The 20,039-nt window shown below is 41.0% G+C and overlaps 1 protein-coding gene across 1 annotated transcript in view; it reads left to right on the plus strand.

Annotated features, from left to right (window-relative positions):
* znhit6 (zinc finger HIT-type containing 6) overlaps positions 1-19,783 on the plus strand; it is a 48,143-nt gene extending 28,360 nt beyond the window's left edge. The window contains exons 7-10 of the mRNA XM_034179516.1: positions 4,334-4,414; positions 6,159-6,239; positions 12,788-12,912; positions 19,319-19,783. Coding sequence (XP_034035407.1) covers positions 4,334-4,414; positions 6,159-6,239; positions 12,788-12,912; positions 19,319-19,779 — 748 coding nt within the window. The 3' untranslated portion in view covers positions 19,780-19,783. The remainder of the gene's footprint in view (positions 1-4,333; positions 4,415-6,158; positions 6,240-12,787; positions 12,913-19,318) is intronic.
* The last annotated feature ends 256 nt before the right edge of the window (positions 19,784-20,039 follow it).

The raw sequence follows: 20,039 nt of genomic DNA on the forward strand, positions 1-20,039 counted from the left end.
AATTGGGAGCTGGTTCCACAGGAGAGGAGCCTGAAAGCTGAAGGCTCTGCCTCCCATTCTACTCTTACAAACCCTAGGAACTACAAGTAAGCCTGCAGTCTGAGAGCGAAGCGCTCTATTGGGGTGATATGGTACTACGAGGTCCCTAAGATAAGATGGGACCTGATTATTCAAAACCTTATAAGTAAGAAGGAGAATTTTAAATTCTATTCTAGAATTAACAGAAAGCCAATGAAGAGAGGCCAATGTGGGTGACATATGCTCTCTCCTTCTAGTCCCCGATAGTACTCTAGCTGCAGCATTTTGAATTAACTGAAGGCTTTTTAGGGAACTTTTAGGACAACCTGATAATAATGAATTACAATAGTCCAGCCTAAAGGAAATAAATGCATGAATTAGTTTTTCAGCATCACTCTGAGACAAGACCTTTCTAATTTTAGAAATATTGCGTAAATGCAAAAAATCAGTCCTACATATTTGTTTAATATGCGCTTTGAATAACATATCCTGATCAAAAATGACTCCAAGATTTCTCACAGTATTACTAGAGGTCAGGGTAATGCCATCCAGAGTAAGGATCTGGTTAGACACCATGTTTCTAAGATTTGTGGGGCCAAGTACAATAACTTCAGTTTTATCTGAGTTTAAAAGCAGGAAATTAGAGGTCATCCATGTCTTTATGTCTGTAAGACAATCCTGCAGTTTAGCTAATTGGTGTGTGTCCTCTGGCTTCATGGATAGATAAAGCTGGGTATCATCTGTGTAACAATGAAAATTTAAGCAATACCGTCTAATAATACTGCCTAAGGGAAGCATGTATAAAGTGAATAAAATTGGTCCTAGCACAGAACCTTGTGGAACTCCATAATTAACTTTAGTCTGTGAAGAAGATTCCCCATTTACATGAACAAATTGTAATCTATTAGACAAATATGATTCAAACCACCGCAGTGCCTTTAATACCTATGGCATGCTCTAATCTCTGTAATAAAATTTTATGGTCAACAGTATCAAAAGCAGCACTGAGGTCTAACAGAACAAGCACAGAGATGAGTCCACTGTCCGAGGCCATAAGAAGATCATTTGTAACCCTCACTAATGCTGTTTCTGTACTATGATGAATTCTAAAACCTGACTGAAACTCTTCAAATAGACCATTCCTCTGCAGATGATCAGTTAGCTGTTTTACAACTACCCTTTCAAGAATTTTTGAGAGAAAAGGAAGGTTGGAGATTGGCCTATAATTAGCTAAGATAGCTGGGTCAAGTGATGGCTTTTTAAGTAATGGTTTAATTACTGCCACCTTAAAAGCCTGTGGTACATAGCCAGCTAACAAAGATAGATTGATCATATTTAAGATCGAAGCATTAAATAATGGTAGGGCTTCCTTGAGCAGCCTGGTAGGAATGGGGTCTAATAGACATGTTGATGGTTTGGATGAAGTAACTAATGAAAATAACTCAGACAGAACAATCGGAGAGAAAGAGTCTAACCAAATACCGGCATCACTGAAAGCAGCCAAAGATAACGATACGTCTTTGGGATGGTTATGAGTAATTTTTTCTCTAATAGTTAAAATTTTGTTAGCACAGAAAGTCATGAAGTCATTACTAGTTAAAGTTAATGGAATACTCAGCTCAATAGAGCTCTGACTCTTTGTCAGCCTGGCTACAGTGCTGAAAAGAAACCTGGGGTTGTTCTTATTTTCTTCAATTAGTGATGAGTAGAAAGATGTCCTAGCTTTACGGAGGGCTTTTTTATAGAGCAACAGACTCTTTTTCCAGGCTAAGTGAAGATCTTCTAAATTAGTGAGACGCCATTTTCCTCTCCAACTTAACATAAAGAAGGAATCATATCCTTAAACCTAGTTACAGCGCTTTCTGAAAGACTTCTAGTGTAATGAAACCTATTCCCCACTGCTGGGTAGTCCATCAGAGTAAATGTAAATGTTATTAAGAAATGATCAGACAGAAGGGAGTTTTCAGGGAATACTGTTAAGTCTTCTATTTCCATACCATAAGTCAGAACAAGATCTAAGATATGATTAAAGTGGTGGGTGGACTCATTTACATTTTGAGCAAAGCCAATAGAGTCTAATAATAGATTAAATGCAGTGTTGAGGCTGTCATTCTCAGCATCTGTGTGGATGTTAAAATCGCCCACTATAATTATCTTATCTGAGCTAAGCACTAAGTCAGACAAAAGGTCTGAAAATTCACAGAGAAACTCACAGTAACGACCAGGTGGACGATAGATAACAAATAAAACTGTTTTTTGGGACTTCCAATTTGGATGGACAAGACTAAGAGTCAAGCTTTCAAATGAATTAAAGCTCTGTCTGGGTTTTTGATTAATTAATAAGCTGGAATGGAAGATTTCTGCTAATCCTCCGCCTCGGCCCGTGCTACGAGCATTCTGACAGTTAGTGTGACTCGGGGGTGTTGACTCATTTAAACTAACATATTCATCCTGCTGTAACCAGGTTTCTGTAAGGCAGAATAAATCAATATGTTGATCAATTATTATATCATTTACCAACAGGGACTTAGAAGAGAGAGACCTAATGTTTAATAGACCACATTTAACTGTTTTAGTCTGTGGTGCAGTTGAAGGTGCTATATTTTTTTTTTCTTTTTGAATTTTTATGCTTAAATAGATTTTTGCTGGTTATTGGTGGTCTGGGAGCAGACACCGTCTCTACGGGGATGGGGTAATGAGGGGATGGCAGGGGGAGAGAAGCTGCAGAGAGGTGTGTTATACTACAACTCTCATATGCTGTACTGAGTGAAAAGTGACGTTTGCCTGTACAAAATACAGGAAAACCGTACTGATTGACAGGGATTTTTACTGCCCCCCGGTGGAATGGCGTGTGACTCCAGAATTTAATTATCAACGTCCACTGTTCATTGTTGTTAGCTAATATTCCCAATTTCTCCCAAAAAATTAGTCCTGTCAACTCTCCGTTTTCGTGGTGTTCATCCTTGACACAAAATAAATAAACACAGCAAACGACAAATGTCAGCTCCCCCAGTTTCTCCGTGATCGAAGCCACATACACGCACGTACACAGAGGCCACTTGGTTTTTAATATATAGATATACGTGTGTGTGTGTGTGTGTGTGTGTGTGTGTGTGTGTGTGTGTGTGTGTGTGTGTGTGTGTGTGTGTGTGTGTGTGTGTGTGTGTGTGTGTGTGTGTGTGTGTGTGTGTGTGTGTGTGTGTGTGTCTTTTTTAAATATGCTTTTTAATTTCAGAGTGAAATAATTTTACTTAACATGTTAATTTAAATTGCACCAAACCCTAAAACATAAAGCAACAGCTTGCACCGGGGGGCTGTGCAAATAAATTGTTACAGGTGATTGTCTCAATAATTTGTTCCTCAACGCCACATGTTCTCGCCTCTCATATGGACACAATAAATAGATTTAAAATGACCTTAAAGGAGAAGTTGAATGTTTTTTTTACTTGGGCTCTATTGTTGGATGTTTTGGAGTTAGCTTTTCACTCTGGACAAATTAATTTAATCACTTCAGTATTTATTTATATAACACAAACACTGCTGCAGGCTAACAGACCAATTAATGTAATTGGACAATGCAAATAAAATCATTCAGACTAAACCACTTCTTGTTGCCTCTGAACAGGAGAAAAAAATATGTTTGGTTGCACAGGCAGTTTCCATGCGATGGTAAACATGCACACATTTAAATGTAAATAAGGTTTATACGATGAGTGATTATACAGTTAGCCACTTGCCGTGGCCTCCAGTCAGCTTTGTTCTCCATTGAGTAAGTACAAATGGACTGCCAAGCAGGGGATTGGGCTTACAAAATCCCCCCCCCCCCTTCTCTCTCTGGTTCCTCTAAAGAAAACCACTAGTCTTTTAATTACGGTATTATTGATTATCCAGTAAGGGAGTTCTGACTTTATATAGCGTGTGCTGCTAATTTGCACAACTTTAGAGGAGACAAAACCTTGTGATCTTTGGCAACTCCATTTTGGAAACCAAGGGTGCATTGTATAGGATTGGACTCCCAACCTATAGACTGGTTCCATGTGTGACCACTTCCTGTCTGTGTCCTTCAACAAGACTCATAAATTGCATCATCCCAGTCCACCCAGCTGTAAATGGGTGCCAGCCTTGGCTGGGGAAGTAACCTGTGACAGACTGGTGTCTGGTCTTGGTGGGGGGGAGCATTGTAGACTCTATTCACTTCTTGCCAGGGTAAGCACAGCACCATTGGGCCTCTGGACTGTGTGTAAGTAAAAATTGCAGATGCATCATCTGTTTGAACTGTGTTTCAAATAGTTTGTTTGTTTCTTCCTTCTTTTAGAGTGGCCGACAGTCAAACTCTGGAGCAAATCTTGACCTCTTATATCCACCCCACAGAGTCGGATCCTGTGATACGCCAAAAGTGAGCTTTCTGCTTTTATGTTCCTGAGTTATACTTTTGTCTGTATTTACCTGGTGCATGCTTTAGAAATTGCTGTCATAGTTTGGTTTGTTAGGCTGTCCCAAAAGAACAAAGTGCACCCACATTACAGTGAGGAAGTGGCCAAAAAATTAACAAAAAGCAAAAAGTACTGTGTACGCCTGTAGCAGATTTCTCATAATGTTGTACTCTATTCAAATTGGTTTCTGTTCAGAATACCACGTAAATTCACTAATTCTAAATAAGTCTGTTATTGGTCTGATCCAGGTACCGTCGTCATTGTGGTACGTGCGTAACATTATTTCCAAAATAGAGATGTTTTTTTTTTTCCTGTAAAACCTTGGGAGTGTGTCAGATGTTCGTAGCATCACAGGTATGAATATTGTAAACCCACTATAGGTGCTGTATTGTTCGAATTAAAATGATTTTGTCATAAATTATAGGAAGAGATTTAATTCTTCTCTGGTAATCAGTTCTGAAGTAATAGTAATAATAAGAGGAAGCTATAACTCCTGTTTTATGTGTTGCTTTTCGTAAATATTTTACTATGGAGTAACAGAAGAAATCCAATAATGTGGATTGTTCCAGGAATCAACCACATTTTAATAAGTGGTTTGTAAATTTACTCCTACTCGGGGTGTGGTGTGGTGGAATCAAGATGTCTTACAAGCAGAAAGCACAGCAATTTGAATTGCTCATAGTAATTGCGGCTGAAATATATATTCCTGGGTCATTTGGTTTTTCTTTGGACAATGTAAAGTCAAAGTCAAATTTATTTATGTCGCACATTTACAACAACCAAAGTACTTCATAGATACAGAATAAAAGGGTATAAAAATACAAGAATACAAAATACAGAAACCAAGCACTAATAAATACATTATTGAAGGCCTGTGCAAAACGATGGGTCTTCAATGATGACTTAAAAACATGTAAAGAAAATACAGTTCTAATATTAAAAGGAAGGCTGTTCCACAGCTTAGGAGCAGCTACAGAGAAGGCCCTGTCTCCTCTGGTTTTCAAACGTGTTCTTGGCACGTCAGTGGTCCCAGTTTCTCACTTGTCTTGACACCATGACAGAGATTTACCAGAAGATGAAAGCATGTGTTATTCTGAAGTCACTATCAATTGACCAATCAATTGATCAGTTTCCAGTACCTTCACAGAGGATTGTCTTTGGGGTCTTTTGTGCTCTAATTGCCACATTGTGCTTCCTTGAACTTGTTAATTGGGGAGTTTTACTTTTTTCCCAAAGCTTATTTCATACTTCCTTAGCTCCCAGTGTTTTTAGATTGTTTGGCCACCTCCGCTGAACCTACCCTGTATGTCCACTCTGATCTAGCCTCTGTGCTGGTAGAAGGTTATGGCAGTCACGTGGTGTCATGGTTTAAGATGGGCAGTTCAGCCGGACGTGAGTGTGGTGTAACATCCAGCAAACCTTAGTCTGAGTATTTACACCAGGATTGGGCACTCTGACTCTGATGAAGGTAGACATTTTTCATCACTCCTGAAATTTTAATCCAAGCCTCTGCATGAAATCGGTGTGCCAGAGAAGCGTTTCTGCTGTGCTGCTCCCTCTCAGTGAGCCCTTTGTGTTCTGACCTTTTCAGTGACCACCTACGGAGATGCTGCACAGTCACCATACCTGCATCTTGTCATTTTGTCTTTACCCAGTTAGAGTGGAACTGAGTCAGTCAAGCTCTCGCATTTTCAATTTCTGTTTCAGACTGAAGATGTATGTCCACTCTCCGTTTGATCATGTGAAAGTCTTCATGAAAGACGAGGGGAGAAAGGCGAACTCGATCAGGTGAGATCGACCGTACCTGATGTGAAACTTCCTCAATCCAGTTTGGAAAATGTGTTTTTGCTTTGTTATATGTACGTAGCTGTAGTGTGTGTGTGTGTGCATGCAATGAAGTTCTTGGGGCTGATGAGCAGTTTTTCCACATTGATTTCCTTAAAAAAAAGTGCATTGTGTTAACTGAGATTACTGCCATCTGTTTGCGTAAACAAAATAAAAAAAATTATCTTTATTACTCTCTTGAGTTTCGGAAACTCCTCGTGTTCTTCTCTGCTGCCATGCTAAATGAACTAAGAACATTTTTATTGAGCAGTTCTTCCATTTCTTGGTAAAATAAGTAGATATAGTACTTGATGAAGTCATTTTGTCAACTTGAACCCTGTGACTCCTAAAGGAGCATAAATCCTACCCCATTGTCTGTGTAGGCGATGCACACTTTCTTTTTCTTCAATTCTACACATTCTAAGCAGATAGTTTCTTCTGACTTGTGTTATATAACCTTTGTATGTTAAAATACCTTGCAGCTGGTGGCAAACTGTGTTTATCTGCCTTTTTTGGGGTGTGGGTTGTATATTGGAATAACTCTGTCCCAATGTTCATGAAACGTGTAAGTACAACTCACCCAAAGTGTGCTGTGGATTTCAATGAAACGTGGTGCAGTAGTGGCACACCATGTGAAGATGTGCATGAAGTTAAATACTTCCGGTCTGACATCTTCAAGGGGAGGTAATTGGAAGTGTGACTTTAATCAATGCATTATGTTGTACGTTATTGACTTTGTTGGCACTACTTCTCCTAAACTCCTTTATGGATTTCAACAAAACTTCGCACAATGGTAACACACGATACATAGATGTACACAAAGTAAAATAATTCTGGTCTTGTGCCTTTGAGAGATGATAGGACTGTTGTATTTAATTAATATATCATAACGTATAATACTGACTTTATAAGTTCACCACCTCCTAATCCACTTTATGGGTTTCAGTGAAGCATCACAGAATGGTAGCATTTCAGAGGTTGACCAGTTTGTTTATTCATGCGTATTGCCGCAAAATGTTTACTACCACTGATGTGTAATGTGTTTGGTAAAGCAGGAGTTTGATTTTGTGTGTTTGATCACCAATCTCTATTTCTGATACACTTTTCAAAAAATAATTCATAATTTGTTTTACTTTTTTGTTTTATTTTTAATATGGGATCCATTCAGTCCAGTGTTGTCATGGTGTCGTAAATCCATTCAGCGTTTGGAGAAACGGCGTCTGTGTTTTGTTACGTCTGTTGTAATGAGTAATTCAGCAGCACAAATCTCTCGCTCGTTCTTCCTCAGCATTGAGGATTTGGTCGGTAGAAGCTGGTTGTGTTCATGATTCAGTTGTTAGTGTTTACTGTCAGCGTGTTGACGGTGACTGAATGGATTTGGGGCAGAAGACCGGGTTGCATTCCATCAGTGAGGTCGTTGCGTAACACAGTTGGCCTCTAATAAGCAGGGACAACCGGGTTGAAATAGGGTCCAACTGTGGTACGCAGAAAGGAGCCTCCATTGAGTGAACGTTGCAGTTTACGAGGCAGCAAGTTAGAGACAGCAATCGGCACGTAGCCATGGCGTCAGCTGTCGGCATGTAACACAAAAGTTAACACAGCAATGCAGCTTTTGCACTAAAATAACTGAGCATGTCCTCAAATTCCCAGTTCTCATCCTCAGAGACCATAATCTGCACATTCTCATCTCTTCCTGCTCGCCTAAAAGGTCATTGACTCATTCAGGTGTGCTCAGCTAATCAAGAGCCAGAAGCCATGCTCAAACTGGAAGCAAGACTTTCTGTGCATCAATAGCAGCGTTTGCACCCTCCTGATTGATTGCTTGTGTTCAATGTCAATGTATTTTTTAACTCTGCGTGCTTCCTCTCGGCTGATCCAAAGCCGCAGACTATCTGCGCCTCCTAACGTGTCGGGAACAGCGACGTTGTTTCTCCATTTCAAGCAAGAAGAGAAACCTGTGGCTGCTGAAGCACAGCTGTTCTGTTTTTTTTCCAGCCAATGTTTCTGGATGTATAGGACAACAAAGTTTCTCTTTTTCCAAGAACCACTTTCACATTTTTTGTGGTGAACACTCTTCCCAGCACGGTGGCTCTCCCTGTAACCTTATAGCCACATTTAGGATTTCAGTGCACAGCACAGGCTGCTCCTCAGTTCTCCTGCAAAACAGCACGAGATCTGGATGCTGCTACTAAAATAGAAGCAACAATTACCTCACCCACAGAGATTACATCTCAAATTTTGTGAACCTTGAAGGCGTCTCCTGCGCCAAATAATGAGGAAGGAAACACTCGCGTGAGACACAAAAACTAAAAACATGTGAAGGGGAAGAAAAACCTTGGTTGCAAGATAAGGAGAAGCTTTTATTATAATTAATACCTGCACTTCATAGTTAACACTCTGTTTTGACAGAAAATACTTTTTCTTAAGTCCTTCATACACCACAACTCAAACCAAATGCAAACTCATCCAAGATATCATTGGATAAAATGAATAGTGAAATTTTGTAATTCTCACGCCTCTTTTTTTTAAGATTAATTGTACATTTTGGTCACCTGCAAATTGTGGTTAAATTATCAACCCCAGGATTATTATTCTTGAAATACTAAGGGTGCTTTTGCACTTACCTTATTTGGTCTGGACCTTTGGACTTTGGTATGAACCAAAATAGGTCTCGGATCACAGTCCAGACCACATCACCAAAATTTGGTCCACTCAAAGGAGGTGGCCTTAGTCTGGAATAAACTTGACCATTGTCTGTTCCTTTCATTATGAGAACACGTTTTCGATGGTTTGGACACACAAAACGCACAAAGCGTTCTTCAGACCTTGTTCCTGAGTTTCAGGTGTGAAAACACCATGAAACCAAGTTGAAATGTCTGGAACCTTTTGTTCCATTTCACTTTTTGATGACCAAACTTTCTGTTTTCAAACAAACATGTATGATGTGTATCTTTGTGAAGGATTCCAGAGACCTGCATGTTCTCGTGTCAACATTTGTTTCCATTTGTTAGTGACAGCATTTTCTTCTGTTGAAGTCCTATTTATACATGGGGAAAAAAATCATCAAACACACTGGTGTGTTCTTGTCGGTCATTGAATGAGAACACTGTGTTCTGTGGGCTAATGGTGTTGGCATTAGGAAGGAAGGAACAAACGAAGAAGAACTGACAAAATATCACCAAATCAGGATTTAGCAGTCCTTAATATTCCAACAGTGGTCATACTGATTCGTATCAAAAACATTTGCTGCATTTCTTTTCCACTGTGCCTTCCTGCTTGTTTGGGTCTTAGCAGTTGTGAGCAAAACAATAGGAAGCCCCCCCCCCCCCCCAGAGTGAGCATCATCGTTGCCCTCTGTTCATTCACTAGAATACAATATAACCAGATGTGTGTGCGTGTGCTTTGCCCAGTCAGTCGCTCGACTTTCCAGCACTGTCCAGCAATTTAACAGTTCCATCAACACCACAGGGAGCTCCAGTCTCTTCTGCCATGAACCCATCTCTTGCTCGTGATTCCCAACACTTAAGTTGGCGGTTTTACCCCACAGCAGGGAGACTGTGGTTTCAGTTCCATCAGTGCAGAGATCCTCTGTGCAGAGTGAACATGTTCTCCCTGTGCAGGTTTTTACCCCGGTTTCCTCCTATGATTAAAACATGCAAATTGGGTTCTTTCTTCTTGCAGATCTAGTGTTGCGTGTGGAGGGGCTTCCAACATAAAATCTATGCCCAATCAATATGCTGACCATGAAAGCTAGAATTTCACATCAGGGATGGATACCTTGTATGGGAGACCCTGAACAAATGGGAGCAGCTGAAAGGGAGAAAAAGAGTGCAAGTGCAGCATGGCGGCGCAACTAGCTAGTGTGCTTGCTTCCAAAGCAGAAGGTTTCTGGTTCAAGACCACCAATACCTATTTCCATGTAATGTGAAGTTGTGCCTTTCCTGGCACAACTTCACAGTGTAAAATTTGGCCAAAATCAACATTTGGATCCATATTGGATTGCTGTGCCGTCTCCAAGCAAAAAGGTTATAGACAAAAGAAAGTAAATTTTATAGCTCTAACAGTACATGCACAGTAAATATCAAGGGCTATTGCCCTCTTTGACAGTTGATTGTTTTCGATGTTGACTGTTGCTTGACTTCATCTTTGGTAAATGCATTAATGGAAATTGACTATGTTGTTCACATTGTGCCTTTCAAAATTTCTCCTCTCAACACACCTTACACAAAGGACAAGACAGACTGTGGCTACATTTACATGCCGTTAATATTCAGGATAAGGTCAATATTCCGGTTTCTGAATCATTAGGAATAACCCGTTTACATGCTTAAGCAGACAGTTACTCCTGTATACATGGTCATTGGTATCATTTGAAATATCCCCATCTAAACAGCGTCGCACATCTTCCACTGGTGCTTGATTTGGTCTTGCGTTTGTGCAAATCCTGCTTCGCGTAACTTTTCGGCCACCTTCTTGTAAATGTCGCTATCTCAGTACTTTCTACCGTCAATAAAAGACATTATATTTATGTCTTTCATGATACTAATGAAGTACTCGGTTTCCTCCTCACTCCAAAAATGTGGTGCTGTGCTGCCGTGTCTGGATTTCCCCATGCTTGTTTACTCTGCTTCTGTGGTGTCCGGTGGGTTGCGCACGCCGCATACAAGTAGTTGCCGTACTCAAAAGACCAAAATTCCTTGCGGCTAGGACATGCACAGAACACAAAATAATGTTCCTTTCTATGGGGATATCCCGATGTGCGTTTGTATGACCTGATATTCGGGTTAGAAAAGGAGTAACCCAGGGGTCATATTTGGGTTTTTAAAAACCGGAATATGAGCATATTTGGGTTTTTGCGGGCGTTTACATGGCCGTGCGTAACTGGGTTATTGCTAATATTCCGGTTATGAAAGGGTTATTGGCTGCATGTAAACATAGTCTGTGTCTCGGCCCCACTGCCAAATCCTGTTTCAAGTGGTGCACAGACATGCAAGGGACTTGATGAATTAGGAAGTGACCGTAACTGCAGTGACGGCTAACTAAGACCATTGACCGGTTTTCTGGTTCCTCTGCATGTCACCGAGGTAGGTGGACCATTCAACTGTTACAGTCCCCCATCACATGCCGTGCTGCTGATGCCCTAATTGGATCAAGCCTCCGAGGCAGACCGGGAGAGTGAAACCGTGAAAATAAAGAATGGATAGAATGTGTAGCTGGGAATGACAGAGAAACATTTTGTCTTACTGCAAGTTAGTGACAGCAGACATGAAACACTTTTTGGGAACATTTCAAAACTTTTGCAATACCTCTGTTTTGAAACATTGCTCCACAGTCTGTATCAAAAGGAATGCACCAAATGCCAACTGTTTTAAAACAAATGTATCAAAACGTTCCGTATTATATATTGACTTATTTCATATATTGAAGGCTACAGTCAGTGCAGGGTCTATATGTGCACTGTAAGATATGTTGGTTCGTTGTAATGGGAACAACATATATACATTATATATATTTTTCTGTTTTTTTTTTTTCTCTCTCTCTCGCTCTCTTACTAGATGATACTTAACCGATTGGTTAACTTTTGACCTTTTTCTTATTCTTTACCAAATTGCTAAATATTGTGGCCATCATTGGGATACCAGCGGTTTCCACTCTTGATTTACAGTACAGCATCTTCAAGATTTTTTTTTTTTTTGCACAGTAGGTTTAGATTCCTCCCAGACCATCACTTTTTTCCTTTATCCTGTCTCACAGGAGTTGCCAACAGATCGGTGGGAACAATTGTGTGCAATGATGACCAGCCCACCTTGGAGAAACTATTCTTGGAAGCCGGCCAGTGTTGTGATTGGCTTGGTGGGAGTGGGCGTCGACCTGGTTTTTGCTCTGTTTGTGCTTTTCGTCTGACAGATGACAGCACAGTAATCTCACCTCTTGACATTTGGTGGGAGCAGCTGGAACTGTACATGTGAGAATTATATCAAGCCTTGGGCTTTGGTGGTGACAGCTGTTTCTGGATGATGTGAATCACCCGTGTGCAAGAGGCAACCGAAGCCGCCTTAAAATCCAATTTAGTCTTGTGATTTATGAACGTACCCAACGTCTGACAGGTCCGCTGAGACAAGAGCAGATTGTTGTCATCTCAAAGCGTAAAAAGACAGGCTTCATGTGCTGGTAGGCGTGTTGATGATTCTCGGTGAAGTCAGTTTCCATCTCTCATCATAAATGCCAACCAAGGCATGAACTGTGCCAAACCACGATTCAAATCTCAATCAATCTTCCAAAGACGTTCAGCCGTCTACTCGCCACAAGCAGCTGGAAACAGCTAGCCACAACTTCCAATTACAGTGTTTGTGACTGTGCTACCTGCAGAACGTAAAACACGAGCAAATAGTACGTAACATGTTGTTGTTGTTGTTGCTGCCACAAAAACACATTAATGATTTGTTCGGCTTGCTTAATTTCAGATTTCTTGTAAATTCCCATCTGTGCCTTATTGTTTCTAATTGAAATAGGTACCATGAATTGGATGTTCAGCAGAACCTGCGGGAGAACTTGAGCTACAAAACGCTGATTGAGTATCCGGTACTGCACGTTGTACTCAGAGATCACTGGGAGGATTATCCACTGAAAGCACCAGGTAAAATCCAAGCATGGCGAAATTAAAGGACATGTTTATGTTTTTGTTATCTTGGTCATATGCTATACAGAGCTAGCAGTCACACCTTCAGGTGATCCACTCAACTTTGACGACATTGTATGTTTATGAGAAATCTCACAATGAAAAATGAACTTGTACTCTGTGTATGTGTGCATGGTTAATAACACCTACTTCTATCCATCCTCCAACCATCCATTTTCTGTACCTGTTTCCTCCAATTAAGGTTTATAGGGGGCTGGAGCCTATCCCAGCAGTCATAGGGTGTGAGACGGGGTACAGGACGCCCATCTGTCGCAGGGCCACATGTACTTGCTTCACCGCATAATTATAAAAGTGACTATTTACTAGATCTGCAACGATTACTCAATTAAGCAGTTTATTAAGATTACCCAGATTAATTTAGCCATTTAAAAAAAAAAGACCAAAATTCTTAATTGATTATTAATCCCCAATTGATTTGCACTGCAATTCAACCTTTTGAGTGTTTTCTCTCTGATTTATTCTGATGTGAATACTTCCTGGTATCTGACAGTAAACTATCTCTTTGCGCTGTAGCCAAACAAGACATTTTTGGGCTTTAGAAACACTGATCATCAGTTTTCATTATTTTCTGACATTTGTTGAACCAAACAACGAATTGGTGAATCCAGAAAACAGTCAGCAACTATATCAATAATGAATATATTGGCTATTTGCAATATAAAACATGCTATCACTTCTGCCTTCCGTCTTTCTGTGTCTCAGATCGAGGCAAAGTTCTGAGTTTTGGCACTTTATAGCCTTAATATTTTGGGACTCTTTTAAAGTTGTAAAATAAATGCTTTTTACAGTAAAATATTTGAATGTAAAGTTTTAAGTTATTGGCAGAAATTAAGGTTATGATTTACTGGTGAATGAATCAAAGAATTACTGTAACTTATGGAGTGTACGTTGTACTTGACTACAAGTCACACCGCATAGTCCAGAACATATGGTGTCAAATTGGATCACATTGCACCGAAGAGCATTGAATTGTTCCTTAAGAAAGAGTGTCATCTCTCAATCGTACCGTAGTCTAAAGGAATTGTTCTTGTATGACAACTGCTAAAAGCAAGTGGCGCTCTCTGTGGCTTGATTGCTAAGAATGTTTCTATATGACGTAGGTGGTTAAAAAAAAAAAAAAAAAAAGAAAGCTTAATCTTTAAATAAAATTAGGCTTCTGAGAATTTGTCTCAACTTAATTCTTGGTCTCACACTAACCTACTAGTTTCTTATTAAAAAAACAAACAGTAATTAATGAGAGAATGTTCTGTTGCATCATGGTTCTCCATCCCTGATATTTACTGTCTCAGTAAAAGGCAACTGTATGATGCGGGTCAAACCCTGATGTAGCTCCAAATTGATGGTTCCTCTGTCTGTGTCCCCAGTTCCATCAGTATTGTATCATGTCCTGCTTTCTCTTGCGTTATTTTTCACTATGGCAACATGTTACCCCAATGGAAATAAGCGCGTCCTGCACAGCATCACACGCACCAACATGGCTGCCGCCAAAAGAGCATCAAACATACGTTTACTGCTGAACAACGACCTCAGGATCTCAACAAAGCCTGCAGGAGACCAGCCTGTGGATGTGGTTTAGTGTGATGTCGTTTAGGCAACAACACTTTATTCTACACGGCGTAGGACTGCATATCACGTTTGAACAGAAGACAAATTGTTCCTGCTCAGATATGTGCAGTGTGACCAAAGACCACACAAACCCAGAACCCTGCTGTCAGACCCAGACGGGGTGACGATGAGGTAATTTTAGTCTGTGTGCTTTCAGCGATAAGGCCGTGGTGCCGCGTTGTTTTGCTGTAATGTTAGCCACAGAGACTTGATGATAATTGCACATGTCACGGTCTGGGAAGCCGGGCAGGACAAGATAGGCAATCGGGCACCGTGGTAACGCGGTGTACGGCGAAGATAACGTCGTGTTGAAGGTCTAACGGGCTCCAGACGTGCATGCAGGTACTCATCACTGTTTTGGATCAGCCGACTGACCCACTCATAGAAACTCTGTAGTAGTGAGTAGTAGTAGTGTAGTAATATCACTAGACCTTCATCAGCTTCTGTCCAAAATCTTTATGCATGTGCAACATTTTTACCTTGTTTTGAGTTTTCTTGTTACCAAAACCTACCAACCAAAACATAACCATGGCAATATAAATACTTGAGATGCTTACACAGCTCGTCCATGTTTTCTCATGTTAAAGGATAAGTTCACTTTTTCCACAGTCATTCTAAACATTGTTAGTAGTCAATCCTCTGGATGTTCTACTTGCCATTTACAGCTGCAGCATATGACAGAAAACTTGTTTTCAAAATAATTGCTGAAAAGGAAACACATGCAGTTGGAGACCTTTTGCAGCTCAGTGGGTTCTCCATCTGAGAAAAACCAGACCTTTGTGGATTCTAGTCCAACCACATTCTTAAACGTTAACCTTTTTTTGCCTCTGAACATAGTTTCTTTTGGGGAGGAATTTCTAGAAAGGCATGACTGTCTGCCATTTTAAATGCACAATGCAACAGTGCAACGGTCCAGAAAGTATTCACAGCACTTCTCTTTTTCCCACTTTTTTTTATATTACAGCCTTCTTCCAGAAAGCATGAAATTCATTTTTTCCCCTTAAAATTCTACACACAGTCCCCCATAAGGACAATATGAAAAAAGTGGGGGTTGTTTGCTTTGGGTTTTCTTTTTTTTTCTTTTTTTTTCTTTTATTTTATTTTTGCATATTTATAACAAAAAAATTAAAACTAAGAAATCACATGTACATATGTATTCATAGCTTTTGCCATGAAGCTCAAAATTGAGCTCAGGTATATCCTGTTTCCACTGGTGATCCTTGAGATGTTTCTGCAGCTTAATTGGAGTTCACCTGGGGTAAATTCAGTTCATTGGACATGATTTGGAAAGACACACAGCTGTCTACATATAAGGTCCCACAGTTGGCAGTGCATGTCAGAGCACAAACCAAGCATGAAGTCAAAGGAATTGACTGTGGACCTCAGAGACAGGATTGTCTCGAGGCACAAATCTGTGGAAGGGTACAGAAACATTTCTGCTGCTTTAAAGGTCTCAGTGAGCACAGTGGGACCTGCAGCAGTCCATCAATAAGGCCTGTAAGCATGGTGGTGGCAGCATCATGCTGGTACACTAGTTAGGATTGAGGGAAAGATGAATGTAGCAATGTACATCCTGGATGAAAACCTGCTCGAGCGTTTTTGACCTCAGACTGAGGCGATGGTTCATCTTTCAGCAGGACAATGACCCTAAGCACCAAGCCAAGATATCAGAGGAGTGGCTTCAGGACAACTCTGTGAATGTCCTTGAGTGGCCCAGCCAGAGCCCAGACCTAAATCAGATTGAACATATCTGGAGAGATCTGAAAATGGCTGTGCACCGACACTTCCCATCCAACCTGATGGAGCTTGAGAGGTGCTGCAAAGAGGAATGGACAAAACTGCCCAAACATAGGTGCACCAAGCTTGTGGCATCATATTTAAGAAGATGTGAGATTGTAATTGCTGCCATAGGTGCATCAACAAAGTACTGAGTAAATGGTATGAATACTTATGTACATGTGATTTCTTAGTTTTTGCATTTTTAATGAATTTGCAAAAATTAAAAAAAAAAACTTTTTACGAGGTCTGTTAGAAAAGTATCGGACCTTTTTATTTTTTTCAAAAACCTGATGGATTTGAATCACGTGTGTTTGCATGAGCAAACCTTGAACCTTCGTGCGCATGCGTGAACTTTTTCACGCCTGTCGATTGCGTCTGGTAAGCAGCCTTTGTGTGGGACGTATGCAGCGCGCTCAGTGGATTTTCATTTCAAGGAAAAAGATGGAACGACTGGAGCAGCGCCGCATCAGATTTTGCCAGAAACTGGACGACAGCCAGGTGGAAACCATTCAGATGATTCGGACGGCTTTCGGTGACTTTTCAGTCATGTGACTATCCGAGAAATTGTGGAAGAGGTGGGCATGTCACAACATGTCCTGTGAGACTTCAACCCAAAGGCGCTTTTGCTCCGCCGTCAGCAGCTTCATGCCGAAGCCATCGGCATGATTTTCACCGCCAATCTTTTCATGGCCAAATCTTCTATCACGGTGGAATGTTCTGAAAAAGTGCTGATGTCCACCTCTTCTGCAATTTCTCGGATAGTCACATGACGGTCCCGCATCACCACAGCGTTCACTTTGGAAATGATCTGGTCATTTCAGCGTGTTGATGGCCAACCGGAGCGTGGCGCGCTCCCCACCGTTGTGCAGCCGTCTTTAAACCAGTTGTACCGCTTCTTAATCTGTATGATGCCCATAGGATCATCACCAAAAGCCGTCTTAATAATACGAATGGTTTCCACCTGGCTGTCGCCCAGTTTCTGACAAAATTTGATGCGGCGCTGCTCCAGTTGTTCCGTCTTTTTCCTTGGAATGAAAAAACGCTGAGCGCACGACACACACCTCACACAAAGGCTGCTTACCAGGAAATGATGCAATCGACAGGCGTGAAAAAGTTCACGCATGTGCACGAAGGTTCAAGGTTCGCTCATGCAAGCACACGTGATTCAAATCCATCAGGTTTTTGAAAAAAATAAAAAGGTCCGATACTTTTCTAACAGACCTCGTATGTTGTCATTATGGGGTGTTGTGAGTAGAATTTTGACGGCTAAAATGAATTTACTCCCTTTTGGGATGAGGCTGTAACATCACGAAATGTGGAAAAAGTGAAGTGCTGTGAATACTTTCCAGATGCGCTGCATGTAAGTGGTCTCTGTGAGTGTACAAGTATGTGCACGCATTGTGAACATGTCTCTGTAAGGTAGTATGCAAGTAGAAAAATTATGAGCTCAACTTTAGACCAGATGTGTGGAGGTCTGTGATTCACTTCACCTCCTTGGGTACTCCTCATTTTAAGACTGACACAGCCACGGCAACACAAATAAGCACAAGAGCCTTTGCTATTGAATGAATGCGAGTGCAGGGTGTGATTTTAAAAACAACTGTGTACGTTGGAAACTAGCAGTGACACTGGTGCTTCTTTGCACCAAATAGATTCCCGTGGGCAGCTGGGCATTTACTGCACATGCAGCCACGTCGTTGGCTAGCAACTGCAGAGCCGCTGAAAACAAACCACTGGGAACAAATCCCATTCGTTACGAGTCATGTTGTTAACCGGATGGGATGTATCTCTGTGCCCGCCTATAGAAGAAAATGGTCCACCTGCAGCAGAGCCAGCTGATACTCAGCAAAATGTTTGTGTGAAATATGTCCAGATTTTATTGTGAGTTCTTTTAAACTACATCTCTGTTCGCCTGTGTTCACTAGCTTTATCACTTGTTTTGACTCTGCTTCACTTTATGCTTTCTTTGTTTTTTGTTTGTTTTGGTCACATTCACATGCAGTTACCGGTTTTCTGTGTTTCTTTGGCTCCATGATGCCAACATATATGCTAGCATAGTATGCAGCATAGCGGTGCCCTTCCCCTTTTGTGGGCGTACCCCCCCCCCCCCCCCCCCCCACCACACACACACACACACACACACACACACACACACAGCCTGTATGATTTATAACATCACCACAAAACATTTGTCATGGGGTCTTGTTCTCTTTATTTTAACCCACATGGGTCAGAATCCTAAATTGTTTCCAGACCAGGCTAGTTTTGATCATATTAGCAATAAAAATAAGGAGCAAAATTACAGTATTGCCAAAGAAAATCCACTTTCTGACTGGAGTGGTGAAAAGGGATTGCACCTTTTAAACTTGCACAATGTAGTTAATGCATTTGTGCATTATATGATTACTGACTATACTGTATATATTTGTAGTCACATTATTAAAGTAATATCTGGACAATTCATTGCACCCTACATTGTATATACATAAAGTGTCAAGGATTTTCAAAAAAGTAGGATTTTAGTCATTTTGTGCTGTTTTAAGTGTACAGTGGATGAACTAAAGTCATTAACAAAAGAGGATTTCTCAGAAACAAAACCATCACCAGAGATGAGTAGAGCACTTAGACTCTTAGAGACTTGATTGCGAGCAACTTTTTTTATTGTGTGAAAACCAAAGAACTTGGGGAATACAGAATTGGTCAAAATGTTTATTCTTCACATTTATTATCCCACAGGCTTTCTTTCACACTCGCTGCCTGTCCGACTTTATTGCGTAACTAATTGCTTTGGCTCATTGCCCGAACTTGGAAATTAACACTGAGCCAAAATGTGATGACATCATTCCCAGACTCCCTGAACTCTTGTTCATCTGAACTCTTTCTGCTTACAAATGACAGCTTACAAATTACAATTTTTTTTTAAATAAATTCATATGCAGTTGGGGTTGTGTTGTTTCAGGGGAAAATGCATCACCCTGCAGTAGCTTGATGTCAGAGAGTCAACGGGAGGTCCAGAAAATGGAAGAGAATGAGGAGAAAGTGATTTCACCACCCCTGCTTGGGTCTGCTGCCCTGAGAGCAGCTGGTATCGGTGTGCGACCCCCGGAGTCCAACAACCTCTCTGAACCTCCGCAGCAGAAAAGGCCGAAGAGAGAGATACAGGAGGACGAGCTGGAGGAGGGCGAGATCGTAGACAGCAGTGACGAGGACGAAGGAAGCGCTGCAGAACACAGCCGGAGTGGCGCTTGTGGTGACGGCGCCAAAAGCCAAACTGACACTGAGGGTGTAAACAAAGGTGTCGATGTGGATCATAAAAACAGCAACTGCAGCAGCACGCACGAGGGCATGACTGTGTGTGCTGATAATAGTTGGACTGTCAGCGAGACTCCTGTCGTCAGCGTGACTCAGGAAGACGAGTAAAAAATTTCAAAAAACCCGAAGCTGTTCATGCACATCAATGTCAGGATGCTAAAGCCAGGGACAGCTGTGGACGATAACGTCCACAGTGCACATGCTAAGGAAAGAGTGAATGAAGACGGGAGACATCTGACAGGAAATAATCATGTTTTCTGTCATAAGTTAAAATTGTGCTATTTTTCACTTTAAGAAAGGAGCTTTGATGTTTAAAGCTACAGTATGTAGGATTTAGGGCCATTTTACTGTATTATCAGAAACAATAT

Source organism: Thalassophryne amazonica, chromosome 10, assembly GCF_902500255.1.
Source record: "Thalassophryne amazonica chromosome 10, fThaAma1.1, whole genome shotgun sequence".
NCBI classification, from domain to species: Eukaryota; Metazoa; Chordata; class Actinopteri; order Batrachoidiformes; family Batrachoididae; genus Thalassophryne; species Thalassophryne amazonica.